This window comes from Orycteropus afer, unplaced genomic scaffold, assembly GCF_000298275.1.
Source record: "Orycteropus afer afer isolate SDZICR_OR568_19922 unplaced genomic scaffold, OryAfe1.0 scaffold00026, whole genome shotgun sequence".
NCBI classification, from domain to species: Eukaryota; Metazoa; Chordata; class Mammalia; order Tubulidentata; family Orycteropodidae; genus Orycteropus; species Orycteropus afer.
Genome location: NW_006921613.1, coordinates 10460435 through 10475145, shown reverse-complemented (window position 1 = coordinate 10475145; position 14711 = coordinate 10460435). Strand labels below are relative to the sequence as shown.

The 14711-nt window shown below is 38.0% G+C and overlaps 1 protein-coding gene across 1 annotated transcript in view; it reads right to left on the bottom strand.

Annotated features, from left to right (window-relative positions):
• Positions 1–538: 538 nt before the first annotated feature.
• The window catches only part of CEP152 (centrosomal protein 152), a 114877-nt gene continuing 100704 nt past the window's right edge, over positions 539–14711 (bottom strand). The window contains exons 22-26 of the mRNA XM_042783682.1: positions 9362–9458; positions 8713–8816; positions 6381–6537; positions 6034–6137; positions 539–1584 (exon numbers count right to left, since the gene is read on the bottom strand). Of these exons, the coding sequence (XP_042639616.1) occupies positions 539–1584; positions 6034–6137; positions 6381–6537; positions 8713–8816; positions 9362–9458 (1508 nt within the window). The remainder of the gene's footprint in view (positions 1585–6033; positions 6138–6380; positions 6538–8712; positions 8817–9361; positions 9459–14711) is intronic.

Below are 14711 nucleotides of genomic sequence, written 5' to 3'. Positions count from 1 at the left end.
GATACATGACAAAGTTTGTTATTTTAATTTTTTTAAAAGCAATATTACTGCCAGGAAAAGTCTATAGCCTCATTAAACATGGCTAATTTCAAAAATTAAATTTTACTGATCATACATGCAAATAATCAAAAGTTTGTATTTTTTTCTGGATGAATTTCAAACATGATGCCAACATAACATTCATGCACTATGGATTACAAAATAATTCATAACAATTCTACAGACAATGCAAATTTATTTAAATACGCAATAATTTAACACTGCACAGTGAGCAAATTTATAAGTATAAAAATAGGAGGTTTAGCAACCAAATATAAGCACCACACGAAGAAGCAGATTACACATATACCATCAGGCCTCTGGAAGATTAAGGCAACATAAATATCTCCAGTAATTTTATGAGAATACTTTACTCATGTAATTGATACTATTAAAACATCTCAGAATAGGCAGAGCTTACAACTTTTTCAGTATGAAGCCTTCCCTTCCACTGTTCTTGTCAACATATTAATGATTCTTCTCAAATACTGTACAACAACTAGTCTAGATTGACAAGTGGACTATCAAAGCCACTGTCTTGTTGGCTAGCTAGGGGAGGGATTAATTTTCTTGAAGGCTGCTGATACACTGAAGTTGATGGCACTGTACTGCTGAGTTTTTTTAAATCTGACTTTAATAGATCAGCTGTATGATGAGGTGGGTGTCCAAGAGTCATACTGATCTTCTCTGGCTGCAAATACATGGTTTCTTCTGACAGGTCTGGAGCATGATCACTCTGACAGTTCATCAGTTTACAAATCCTATCACTTTTCTCTAGAGCTGAAAGGCAATTAGTTGCTGAAAACTGTTTGAATTTAACAGATTCAGTTGGTGAATCCAGAGTTCCGTGTGGTCCATTATGTGAAAATGACACTTCATGACTGTTACAGGGTAAAGTTGCACTGTTGGAACTCCAGTCTAAAGAGACACTAAGATCCCCTCCATCCTTAACTGGAGTTTCCTGAATACTCAACCCTTGACTTTTCTCAGATGTGGCATTTTCACTTTCCATCAGTGGACTGCATTTATAAACTTTTAAACCAGGTCTTTCATTAAGCCCTTGAAAGGTTGTATGTGTGGATCGAGATTCAGAAAGACCTGGGGTACATCTAGGTGAGGGTTTATTTCTCAAAGTTTCAAGAAAGGGGTATGCAGCCGAATGCAGAAGTGATTCAGAGCCAGTATCACTGAGTAGATCTTTCTTATTGTGCAGAACAAAGCCTCTTTCACCTTCACAAGGAACAAACTCAGGAGAAACATTCCCTGGTAAAATATCTAGCTTACTGCAGCTGTTATCCCCAAACTGAGAGTCTGAATGGGACCCTTTGGAACCCACAAGCCTTGTGTCGCCATGCTCAGCGTCCTCTAATCGCCTTCCTAGGTTACAGGCAGGCTTCTTCTTAGGGACTTGTTCGCACATACTTCTGGGGGTCGTTTTCATACCGTTTGATTTGCTTTCAAGGTAGCTGGGTATATTCTGATTCACATCATCCGTTTTTGATTTTTTAACTCCAATCAGCATCTCTGAAGTCAGAGGCAGTGCTACTATGTACAAGGGAACATAAAATTAGGAGAAAATTAACATGTGCAGAGAAGTAAAAATATTTGTTTTTATGTATTCTCAAAGAATCATATATTTTTAATCATTCCCCAAAAAATATATATCAGTGTTGGACATTTAAAAATATTACTTTATACAAATCCATTGTAAATGCCTCCCCTTCACTGTTCTTGTCAATATATTAATGATTCTTCTCAAATACTGTACAACAATTAGTCTAGATTCACAAGTGGGCTATCAAAGCCACTGTCTTGTTGGCTAGCTAGGGGAGGGGTACATTTTCTTAAAGGCTGCCAATACACTGAAGATTTCACTGTACTGCTGAGTTTTTTTAAATCTGACTTTAATAGATCAGCTGGGTAATTTTGTTTTTGAAGTGCGATATTATTTTACCCTCCTGCTTTGTCATTTTCTGTAAAAGATGTTACAGGGTTTCAAAACCAACTGTTTCCAATTCTGTTCTGAAGGAGTTTCTGATCAACTGTCTATTAGCTGAAAGAATCCTGCCTGCTCAACACCTACACTTACACACACACACACACACACACACCCTCTATAAAACTAGAGCTTCTTATTTAATCACCTAACAACATTAAATAATGTCAGAGGCAAAGCAACCAGACAGCACAGAATCAGAGGCCTCATGTCTGAGAGTAGTGAACCTTGATCCTTAGAGTTCCTGAAGAGTTTGCTTCTGCTTGGGACACTCACCACATCTAGACAGCCCCTTTCTTGACATATGTCACTGCCCATTTATACCCAGGGTTCACATCACCTTCACAACGTACACCGTTCCAAAATTTACACAAACTGTCTTTCTGCTTCTATGTGAGGAACGTTCACATAGAAGTCACATCAGAGTCTTGGATTCCTGAACAATCTCCCTGCTTCAAACTTTTCATCAGTTCCAAAATCCATTTATCCACAGATGTGTTAAAATTTCCCTGTTTAACTGGGAATTTACCAAAGTTTTACATGTATTTTTATCAAATTTTGCTTTATATATTCTAAAGCCATGTTGTTACGTATAGAAGAACACAATTTATAGCTTGTTTGGGGACAGTTCCTTTATTGTATGAGCTATCAACTTTGCCCCTTTTAAAGCCAACTCTAATTTACCCAGTAATAATATTGCATTTAAATCTATAATCAATCCAGTATTTATAATGCATTTGCTTAGTGTATCATTCTCATCCCTTTATTTTAAATTTACAGTGCAGTGAATTACTTAATATGGCCCATCAAGCTATAGTCTCTGTAACTCCCATCTAATGACTAGGTATGACTCCACAAATGTGAGGTGCCTGTGGCCCACCAAGGGGATTGGACAGCTTGGTAACAATGTAAATAAGGTGCATGACACCCTTGTGGGAGTAGGACCATGCAAATAAAATATATGGAACCTTGAGGTAGGGGTTGGTCCATTTTGCCATCCTGCAAAGCTTAAAATGAGCCACCCCAGAAGTGGAAAGGGTGGACCTGACCACCACCAAGAAGAGATGGGAGTGGAGTACATCCACTGGACCCTGGGAACCTCCTAGATCTGGGAGACAGAAAGTGGTTACACCAGATACAGCAAGAGATGGCGAAAACGGCGGCAGAGAAAGCACGGCAGAGAAGCAGCAGAACCAGGAGACCACTATGAGACAGCACAACAGGCTTCCCAGCCCGTGAAGCACGAAAGCTTAGCACCTTCAGGCCAGCACTTGCTGGTGGGATAGGGTGCCTCTGGGCACTTACTGGCAGAGCTAAAAGAGCTTTCTTTGTAACACTTGCCTGAGAAGGGTAGAGGCCAGGCCAAGAGCTGTGAACACAGCTGAGAAGAGGCTGTCTTGATCAAAGAATTGCATCCTGAGTTGTTTCTGATCCTGACTTGTAACTTGTTACTTCTCTAATAAACCCCATGATGGTGAGTATGGTCTGTGTGGCCACTACAATGAATTACAAAACCCAATGGGAGTTTGAGAGAGTGCCATGGAGGGTATAGCTGGTGTCAGAATTGGTAAAAAGGTTGGAGGGTGGAGGCATGTCTGACCTCTGCCTCAGAGGAATCAGCCTTGGGCTGATGCTGAAGGAGACTCTCTCTCTTTCTCATGAAGTTAGAAGAGGTAATTTTTACAGAATTATAGATGTTTTTCTTGTAAAAATAGCTTATATCTGAATTTTTTAAAACTATTTGAAAGTCATCATTTCTAATTAAGTGACATTAACCCATTTACTGTGATTGATGATCTCTTTCAACCTATTATTGTTTCCTATTAACCCATGCTTTCTAGTTATTTCTTTCCTTCTTTCCTGATTTTGTTAAGATTGAAAATGCTTCCTTCCAACTTTTTAACCTGCCAGTTTAATATATTCCATTTTTATTTCTCCATTGGCTTTCCTTAAATTTTAACACACATACTTAAATCTGTATTCTTGTAGCAGTGCTTAGAATTATCAATATTTATATGTCCTTGAATTTGGTAAAAATCTTACTATATTTTTTGTCTCCTCTATAATATCCTCTCACATGTCTCTGGGAATAATATATTTTTCTAATCTTCTTAAGTCCTGTTATTTTGTTCTGTTAACTCTATCTCCTTACGTATAAGTTCTACTGTTGTTTTCTCTGTTTGTTTGGTTTGTTTTATTTTGAGTTTGGTGCCTTTTTTCATGGTGCTAGCTTTCGACAAATAGGTGGTGATTCTTTTTTTTTTTTTTATTAGGATTTGGGTGAAGATTTACAGAGTAAATTCACTTTTCATACAGCAGTTCACATATACTTTGTCTCATGTCATTGACCAAAATTTACAATGCAGCAGCTCCCCTCCCACCTCCTCCCCATAGTTACCTCCTCCCAGTGTCCATCCCTTCATACTCTTCTGCACCCTGAGCTATCTCCCTGTGCATAAGCAGCCCTTCCTTCTCCCATGATTGTTCTCTCCAGGGCGTGTGTCTACTTGAGGTAAATGTTTAATTCACATGCCTGTACTTTGTTTGGCTGGAAACCACAGTTGTGGGTTCAATTCCAGACCTGAAGGGCAGCTAGGGGCCATAGTCTCAGTGGTTACACCAGGCTCCATTGGACCAGCAAACCTGGTCCCCACCTTCTTTTTTTTTTTTTTGCCTCCAAATGATTTTGAGTTTTGTACCTCATTGTTCTCCCTCTTTATGCAGGATCTCCTACATCCCTTCCAAGTAGATGGCAGTGGTAGCTGGGCACCATCTAGTTCTTCTGGTCTCATAGTTGTATAGGTTGCAGATCGGATGGTGTACCAGTCGCTAGGACTGATTGTTTCCATTCATTTTGGTTTTCTTCTTTCTTCTTGACGAGGAGAGACCCGTTGTTGCATCTAGATGGCAGCTTCCTAGCTTTTAAGGTCCCAGTCGCTACTCGCCAAAGTAGTAGGTGGAACAATGTTTTGTATAGTATGTTATGCCAATTGAGTTTGATGTCCCCTGCGACTATGGTCCCAAGCCTGCAGGATCAACTACTCGGTCCCTCTGGGTAGCTGGCTGTGACCAAGTAATGACCATAACCTTGCCCCTTGTCAGCTCTACTATACACCTGGGAATTCTGATCATTCACATGAACTTATAGGCCCATTGTCTGCCAACCCTGTATATGATCTTGGATACATTCTCCATTTAGACATACCTAATTGTTTAGCTTGTAGGTGGTGATTCTTGACTGAATCCTTATCTTTTAGATTTTTCTAGAACGCTGTATTTGTTTGTGCTGCTTGTTTAAAGGAGGTAGGTGTGGGGTAGACAGGGCTGAGCTGCAGGGCACTCTAGCCATGTGGGCTCCCACTTCCACCCTGGTGTGGCTGGCCACCTGCAGCACCTGCCCTGTTCCCACACTCTTCGTCCCTGATATTGTTGCCCAGCCCATTGCTAAGGTTGGGGAGGGAAGAGAGAAGAAGAAATAAAGAGAAAGTGGTTCTACCTGCTTGCTGTCACTGTAGAATACCGACTAATCAGCCCAATAGTATTTTCTTGGTACCCTACTTCTCCTAGAACATTCTACCTTCAGACATGGAAAAATTTTGATATTGCTCCTATTTCAACCTGTCTTCTGATGGTTTTGAAGTGAAGTTTTCCTCTTCAATCATATACTATCTTCTTTCTTTCAGGCTTTCTCGTAGCTTCTGCTCTACCAACTGCATATTTTTGATTTTTGAAGAGTTACGGATCTTTTTCTCTTTCTTTATTTTTTTTAAGATATTTTCTATCACTTCTAGGGATCAGCAGGAACAGGAAGCTGGTGGGAATGCTCAGCTTGCCTGCTTGAACTGGGAAGTCTATATTCTTTTTGTAAACATTCCATTTTAGTTAAAATGCAACTTTATAAATTAACTCCTTACCTTCTTTGGTCTTTTTCATACTGAAAAGAGAGAAATGACAAAAAAGGGAGAAAAAAATAATTTAAGTGACTCATTTTGACATACCAGACTCTGTAGTTTTGCTCTGGGTTCTTTTAGAAATAGGTGTTTCCAGCAATTTTGCCATTGTAGCAAGTTTGCTAGCAGCATTCATAATCTTTTTATCGGCCCTGTGGGGAATTCCAGAATATTAATAGAGTTTAAAGGGAAAAAATGAGTTTTCGTAGCCCCAGGATTTCTGTTTTTCTATTAGCTCTGCCAACATTTAGACTAACACAGCCCTTCTAAGTTTCTTTTAACCCCCAATGGCTGATCACATAGAAACAGTTAATTTCGTAGTTAAGGAAAATGGATAAAAAATGACAACATGCTGTCCTGGTACTCTCAGGACACACTGTTCAGACTAAACTTACCCTTCCTGTTTTCCATTATCCTGCAAAATCTGTTGGAGGCAAATCAAGTAATATTTGCGCATCTTTCGGGCGGTTTCTTGACGTTCCCGTAACACCTCTGCTTCCACCATTTCAGCAGCTCTTTCCTTACTCTCCTGGATGTAGTGGAGCATATCACCTACAGGAGATCGGGGGGAAAGCCCCACAGAATGTGTGGTTATTAACAGTATTTTAGAAACAGGAAAGGCTGACTTCACATCCATTTTGGGGAGATGAAGTGATTAGAAGTATAATTTAAGTAATACAGAACCTCACAATCATTAAAACAGAAATATTTCAGATCACCATTTTAACAGACTCAAAAGAAGTCATCCATAAGTCCTTTTGGAATGATGATAACCACATATGCTAAGGAAACAGGGTACATTCCTTACAGAAATTCTGTCATGTTCTAAAACACTCAGGTAAGAAAAAACCTAAAATGAGACACAGAAACTCATCTATTTCATCTAGATATCATGGCCAGTTATGAGAAGAGAAAAAAGATATATAAAAGAAAGGGTGTGGCAGGAAGGAACAGCAAAGCAGATACTAAAAGGTAGAAGAAAAGGAAGCGCTATGAGCTGGAGACTTATATTCTGCTGTTCAATTGTGCTCTGAAAAATCCGTGTGTCATCACTTACTCAGCTCATTCAGCAGCACTTACTGCGTATCGAACAAAACATATTATAATCTATGAAAGATATGTACAAAATACTAAGGCAGGGAGGTAAGGAGATTGATTAAATTTTAAATTTAATAAATTTACATTTAAACATAATTCACGGCTTTCAGGTTCTCTTTTTTAAGTCAACATGCTTTGATTAGGACTGCCAGTAGTTGAAACTCACATATTCTACTAAATCCAGGGCTACATCCTACATCTAGAATTTCACCACCCCTGTTGTATTAGGAATACCAATTCATAGAGGAATTTCCCTCTTAAAAACAAGAACCTCTTCCCAAAATGGTGTAATGGGTAGGGCATTTGGCTGCTAACCAAAAGGTTGGTGGTTCAAACCCACTAGCTGTTCCGTGGGAAGAAGATGAGGCAATCTACTTCTATAAAGATTTACAGCCTTGGAAACCCAATGGGGGATGCTATGAGTCAGAATCAATTTGATGGTAATGAGTTTTGTTTTGTTTTGTTTTTTTTTGAAATGTAAAAATACTAACTGGAAAACTAGTTTCTACATAGCTTTTACTATATAAACACTGGCCATTTTAGTAAAAGATACATACATTCTATACAATTTTGATATTAAAAGCCAAGAGGCATTCTACTGGACAAAAACCAAGGAAATGCTCTGCAAGATATGCTGGCATCACCATGTACTGCAAAGGATTTGATAAACAAATGTACATCTATGATTTACTCTATCATCAAAATAATGGCAACAGAACAACTCCTAACAAGAATCATTTCTGCAGTCCTTAAACGTTTATGGTAACCTATTGCCAGCTGCCATGGAGTTGACTGACTCATGGTGACCCTATGTGTGTCAGAGTAGAATGTGCTCTGCAGAGTTTCCAACAGCTGATTTTTTTCAGACGTAGACCATCAGTCCTTTCTTCAGAGGTACCTCTGGGTGGAACCTGAACTTCTAACCTTTTGGTTAACAACTGAGAACATTAACCTTTTACACCACCCAGGACAGGGACTCCAAAAAGTTTATGGTAGAAAGTGATAATTGCTAATTTAAACCTCATGTGATATTTTCTTTGCTAAAAGTTATTTAGTTTAGCACTGGTATCAATAAAGGAATAATCAATAATATAGAAATAATTTTACCCTTAGGTCACTTCCAAAGATATAACTTGGGTAAAATAATATCACTGCATCATTTAGAAAAGGTATCAACAATCTCATCTAAGAGCAGGCAAGATCCCAGAACAAGGTAGATTGGCAAATTCCCCAAAATTACTGTTACTGTTGTGTGCCACTGGGTTGATTCCAAGTCATAGCGACCTTATAGGACAGAGAAGAACTGTTTCATAGTATTTCTAAGACTGTATCTTTATGGAAGCAGACTGGCCATCCTTCTTTCGTGGAGTGGCTTGAGGTATGAACCACGAGTAGCTGAGGCCTTAACCACTATACCACCAAGCATGCTGCCACCCCTCGGAAGGAAGGTTGGGCAATGTACTTCCATAGTGATAACTGCCTCAGCCACCCAAGGAGGGGTTGCTATGAGTCAGGTCCAACTCAATGGCACATAACAACAGTGATCCCTGAGTTTACACAGAACAACAACAACAACAACAAAAAGCCCAAACCATCCTTAAACTCTTTGGAATGTCTTTAGGGACTTACGCTTAATTTTTTTTACAGCTTTAATGTATTGCCCACGAAGTTCTTCCAAGGCCTTCCCATTGCAGAGCATGCAAGAATTTTCAACAGCCCCTTCTGACAATGACCTAAAAACAAATCAAAGATTCCAAAGACAGAGATTGTAAGTGAAAAACATCCTTTGAAAAAATATGTATGTGTTCATATATTCCAATAATTTAATAATAGAGACGAGCTAAAAATTTCATATACAAGCATCTTCACTATAGTTATTTAAAATAAAGGAAAATGGAAGCAACTTAAATGTTATGACTGCTTAAATAAATCATGGTAAATTCACATGATTAAAATCTTTGCTGCTACTGAAAAGCATATTGTAGGAGAATATCTAATGACATGGGAAAATGTTTGTACTAATTGATTAAGTTAATAAAAGATGACAATAGTTTATGTAATAATTGCAATTTTTAAAATATGTACAAATGATGTGTGTGTGTGATAGAAGTGATATGAAACAACAGGTTAGCAGAGGGTATCTTCTGGAGGTAAGACTTTGGGAATTTTTTTCCTTTTTTGCTGTATACCAATAACAATAGATGATATTAAATTTTTTTTTTTTTTAAATAATACTTAAGACATAAGCGTTTAGTTCTTTTTAATGGTGAAAATCTACCTTGGTGGTGTTTTACTAAGTTTTTTCAGTTCTTCCAATTTATTCTTCATGTCATTGTTTTCATCTATTAATTCTTCAACAACTTTATTATTCTCTTCTGTAAAATAAAGTTTACAAGTATATGAACAGTTAATCACCCTTTTTCCCCAGTCTTCCTTCCCCTGGGTTCCCAATGCAAATGCTCATGGAGGAGACTATGCAATTTCCATTGTTCATCTGTGTTATTCACTCTCTGATGACCCACATCATGGTCAGACTACTCCCTTATTCTGTTTTCTCAGCATGTAAACTCTGTGCTCCATTTTCATCTTGCTTTGGGTTACACATCACCAGAGAATGGGTTTCCAATTATTTCATGTGCATGTGTTTTGTTTCCTAGCTAGAGTGAACCTTTGTAGACACAGGTTTTCTAATACCATGTCCCCGTGGAATCTGGTGTATAGTCCAGGCTCACACAAATAATCCTTGAACGGCACTTAAGCATGAAATAAAAAGAAAATTCACTCAGGAGTCCATGTGGTACAGGAAAAAAAGCATACATTTCAGAGTCAAAGAGATGTAATTACATGTAAATCCTAGCTCAGCTTCTTACCAGTTAGATAAGCGTAGGAGGCACATTAGTTAACCTTTCTGAACTTCAGTTTTCTTTTCCCCAAGTATAAAATAGGTATAGTATTATCTACAGAAATTATAATAGAAATAAGTAAAAAATGCACAACACCTTATACAAGGCCTGGCTATATCCTTGCTCAATAAATGTGCACATGGTACCCCATGTTACCTACTGTGCTATCTCTTCAACACACCCTATAAGTTAGGATGAAGGGAATGAATCACTCTGTTCCCCCTGGTGATTCATATAGCTTGTATATTTTCAAAACACTTGCTTTTATGCTGCATTTTTCAATAAATGCTACCAACACCGTGAAAAATGAAATTTCAGAAACAAAACCACCACAATAACAAAGATATACTATCACCTAATAGATGCACATTAAGACAATATTCAAATCAAACTATCAAATGACTTACATTCTGAACTTGACCCCTTTCATAAGCCCATTGTCTTGAAAGGCACTTCCTTCAAAACAATAGATTATGCCCAAGTCTATGAATTACAGAAGCTACCAGCTTCAAAAGCACCATATAGAATAACTATTTCATGATCACAATGTATGGTATAAATATTTATAAATAATAATCACAGACTGCTGTCATCATTTTATTATACAGCATAAATTTCTTAGTTTCCATCAAGTCTTACAATAACATACTGCTGTAGCTATATTCATCTACACTTTGGACAAAAATCTCATTTACTCTCCTGGCTCTACTAAAAAGCTAAATAGTCACAAAGGTATTTGTAGTAGTGAAAAATGGTGTCTCAAAATTTGAAAAACTCTTTCTTGTGCCTTGGTCAACAATATTCATTGAGTGTGTGCCATGATGCCAGGAACTATGTATGCTAAGTGCTCAGACAGGATTTGATTGTTGCTGCCACAAAGTCTAAGGGGAATACAGACAATAAATAATTATAAGGATGATGAAAGTTATAAAAAGCTATATAGGATGTATTATTATAAATAATAGCTCCATATAGAACTTATGGAGAATAATCTAAGGGGAGGACCTAAGCAAGTGTTGGGTGGTGAGGAATGCCTCCTGAGGAAATAGTGTATTAGGTAAAATATGAGTAGGAGTTAGCCAGGCAATGAGATCAGGAGAGAAAGAAAAGATAAAGGGAGCATATGATAAGAGGCCCAGAAATAAGAGACAATTAAATCCACGCTTATGGCTCTACTGAGAGGGTAAGAGGGCTGGGGGAACGATGAGTTTGGAGGAGCTAGCAGGTGCTGGATCATGAAGGACTTTTTTTAAGCCATATTAAATTAAGTGCCTGAAATTCATACTGAGGGCCACAGCAAACCATTGAAGGGCTTTAAAAACAAGAGAATGTCATGATTCAATTTACTTTTCTAAAAGGCTGTTCTAGCTGCCCATGGAAAATGGGATTGGAGGGGCAAGACTGGAAACTGAGAGACTCAGGAGGTGACTGCCATTCTCCAGGCAAGAGACAGAGGTGAAGACAGGAAAAAAGGGAGCCTATTCACCTGGTCTTTTCTGAATGATGCGATTATTTGGAACTCTTAGATTCAGTCTTTCATTACAAGGATAAACAGGGTAACACATAATCCCTTACCTTCAGGGAACTTAGTCTGGAGAGGTTAACAGGTAAAGAGCTAAGATGATTAAAATACAGAGAAGTAGTAAGTAGTATAATAGAGGGAGAGCCAAGTGCTATGAGGCCACACAGGAACAGCCCAGACTGAGGGAAGTCAAGGAGGGCTCTGCAGATGAGGTATGTTCTGAGTTGAATCCTCAGAGTGAGGATGAGTTATGTAGAAAGGAAACAAGAAGGTAAAGTGTAGGACAAAGGGACAATATCACACGCAAGGTCATAGGCAAAAGAAAACCTCACCAGTTAAGGAATCTGCAATATTCCAAATGTCAGGAGCAAAAAGAGCATGGAGCATAAGTGAATAACAAAAGGTAAGAGGGAGCAGCCTCATAAGCAAATAGCTGACTTTTTAGAAGGGCAATAGGACATGGCATTAGAGGTCACTTTTAGATAGATCACTCTGACAGCACTGTGAAGAAGGAACTGGATAGAGGCCAGACCAGACTCATAAGCCTTTGCTCATGCCTTTCCTTCTGCCCAGAATGTTATTCTTCTCGTTGGCCAACAGCTGTCTTTGAAGGCTTAACTCTAATATGAGGAAGAGTTAACACCCTTTCTTTTAAATTATATAAACATACTGCCAGTAGCACTCAATACTGCATTTATTAAACTCTTGTTTGCTCCCTTAACTTGACAGTAAGTTTCTTGAAGGAAAGAAACACAGTCTTCTACATCTTCATGAGGACTGGAATTTTGTCTGTTTTATTTACTGCTGTATCTCCAGTGCCTAGAACACTGCTTCACACTTACCAGGCCCTCAACACCTAGTCAATCAAGAGAGAAGAAAGGAATGCGACTTTTTAATCAGAGCTGAAAATTCCCTCTTTTGAGATCAGTATAATCACTCAATTAGTAAAAATACGGTCCAAATCAGTTGACATTAATCCCAAAAGAGAATCAGTAACTACATTATCTGACATGCCACATTTGAACACTTCAACAGGATCAAAGAGACTTAAACTGGTAGCAGCGCTACCTGAAATGCTAACCTCCGATTTTTTCCACTACAGCTTTGTGCTTCCTTTCTAAATGCTGAAGGTGCCTACAACATTTCTCCAGTTTTCTTTTCAGATCTTGACATTCTTGTTTTGCCTTTTCAAGTTCTTGGAAGCAGTGTCCACAGCATGAATCTTTAATTTCAAGGATTTTTTTCTTATCTGCGAAAATTAAATGACAGCAAACTTTTATATCAATTTGACAGAGCACTATCAAAAAATAAAGAAAAGAAAGCCATATGACATGATTCAAGACCACAATGTACCCAAAAGAAGGCTATATGCATGATGTGTTCTGGTAGCGTAGTGTTTAGGCTGCTAACCAAAATGTCGATGGTTTGAACCTTATGGGGCAGTACTATTGTCCTGAAGAGTCACTATGAGTCAGAACTGACTCATGGCAATGAGTTTGGTTTAAAGATAGAGAAGCCTGTATTTAAATCCTGTTTTCCCTATTCATTGGTTGTACATTACTTATCTCTCTCTTTTTGAGCTCTGTTTTTTTGTTATGTAAAATTGGATTAATACCACCTACTTTAAAAACTGCTAGGAAGCCTAGTGCTCAGATCTTAGTATTGAATATCATTCCCACTAAAAGAAACCAGGGATCTTCAAGAAATGGCTGACCCTGGTACTGTAGCAAGGCATGTATGAGACTGGAATATCTTGTTATGGTAGGATATGAAAGTATTCAAAAGCATGTCACAAAGACATAAGAACCAGCTTAAGCAGCTCACACTGACTGAATCTGGGACAATTTGAGCACGAATTAAGTATTCAGTATAGTAGTGAATTATAAAGTATTGAAAAATAGCAATTCATGAGTCCATACAAATAATACATGCATGCATGAATAGACAGATGGACAGATAGATGAACAAACATGAGTAGAAGACTCTTGATTATAATAACATGCCAAATATCAACTAGTAAATGTGCAGGGAAGGCTAGAGTTGGAAAAAAGATCTTAATTTTGTAGCCACCACATTAAAGACCGGTGCAGGCAAGACTCATCAATGATTGCTACATCTAAGGGAAATTTTTGATGAAGAGAAGGATATTTGCATAATCTTAGAAGTGTCTCCCCAAAGACCTCTTAGATGCAAGAGGGGGAAAAAATACCCAGAAATTACAGAGTGAAAAGACTGGACAACACATTGACTAGGTGATCAAAATTAACCTCGCCAATGAGAGACAAATGGGCATCATGCACCTCCAGATGTAACAACTTAAGAACATATCACCTATGCAGATTTCAACCAAGAAAGCATAACCTGAATTTAATCATAAGGAAACACAAGCCCAAAATGAGGAAAACCAAAAAGTGCAGGGGTGCAGGCGGTGTGGTGGTGGGGTGAAAATGGTCTCTCGAAAATGCCAATGTCATAAAAGAAAAGAAAGACTATGGAAATTCTCTAGATTAAAGGATGTTAAAGGCACATTACAACTAAATGCAGTAACTGAGCCCAGACAGAATCCTGTTCTGTAGGAGAAAAAAAAAATGCTGTAAAACATTATTGGGTCAACTGACAAAATTAGAATACAAATAGTAGATTGCTACGTTTGTCTAATGTTAAATGAACTACACTAAAGTTACACACAAAAAAAATCTCTATTCTTGGAAAATATACACTGAATTATTTAGGGGTAAAAGGCCATAATGTATATCTTACCCTCAAAATGGTTCAGAAAAAAAATATTTACTCACACACAAAAGAGCAAAAAATGGAGTAAAAGGTCCTCTATAGGTGCATTTGAGTGAAGGATATTATGAGTGTTCTTTGTAACTATTTTTATTTTTGTAACTTTTCTGTAAGCTTGAGATTATTTCCAAATAAATAATTACTAAAAATTATAGGGAAGCATAAATGTATAAAAACTGTTTGGCATGGTACCTGGTATAGAGTGCAGTGTAGTATTACTTAGTATAGCTTTTCTACCCATTAGTCATTGTAAACTCAGTGGTGGAATGAGCAACTGAGGAGCTGATTGTAAATGTTACCCAAGTGGAGTATTTCTGTTGGGGGGGGCACAATATAATGTTCTGGGAGGTGCCCACTCTCTCTCAGGTGCTTAGAGTTCTGATGCTATGATTGGCTAGTTTGACCACCCTGCC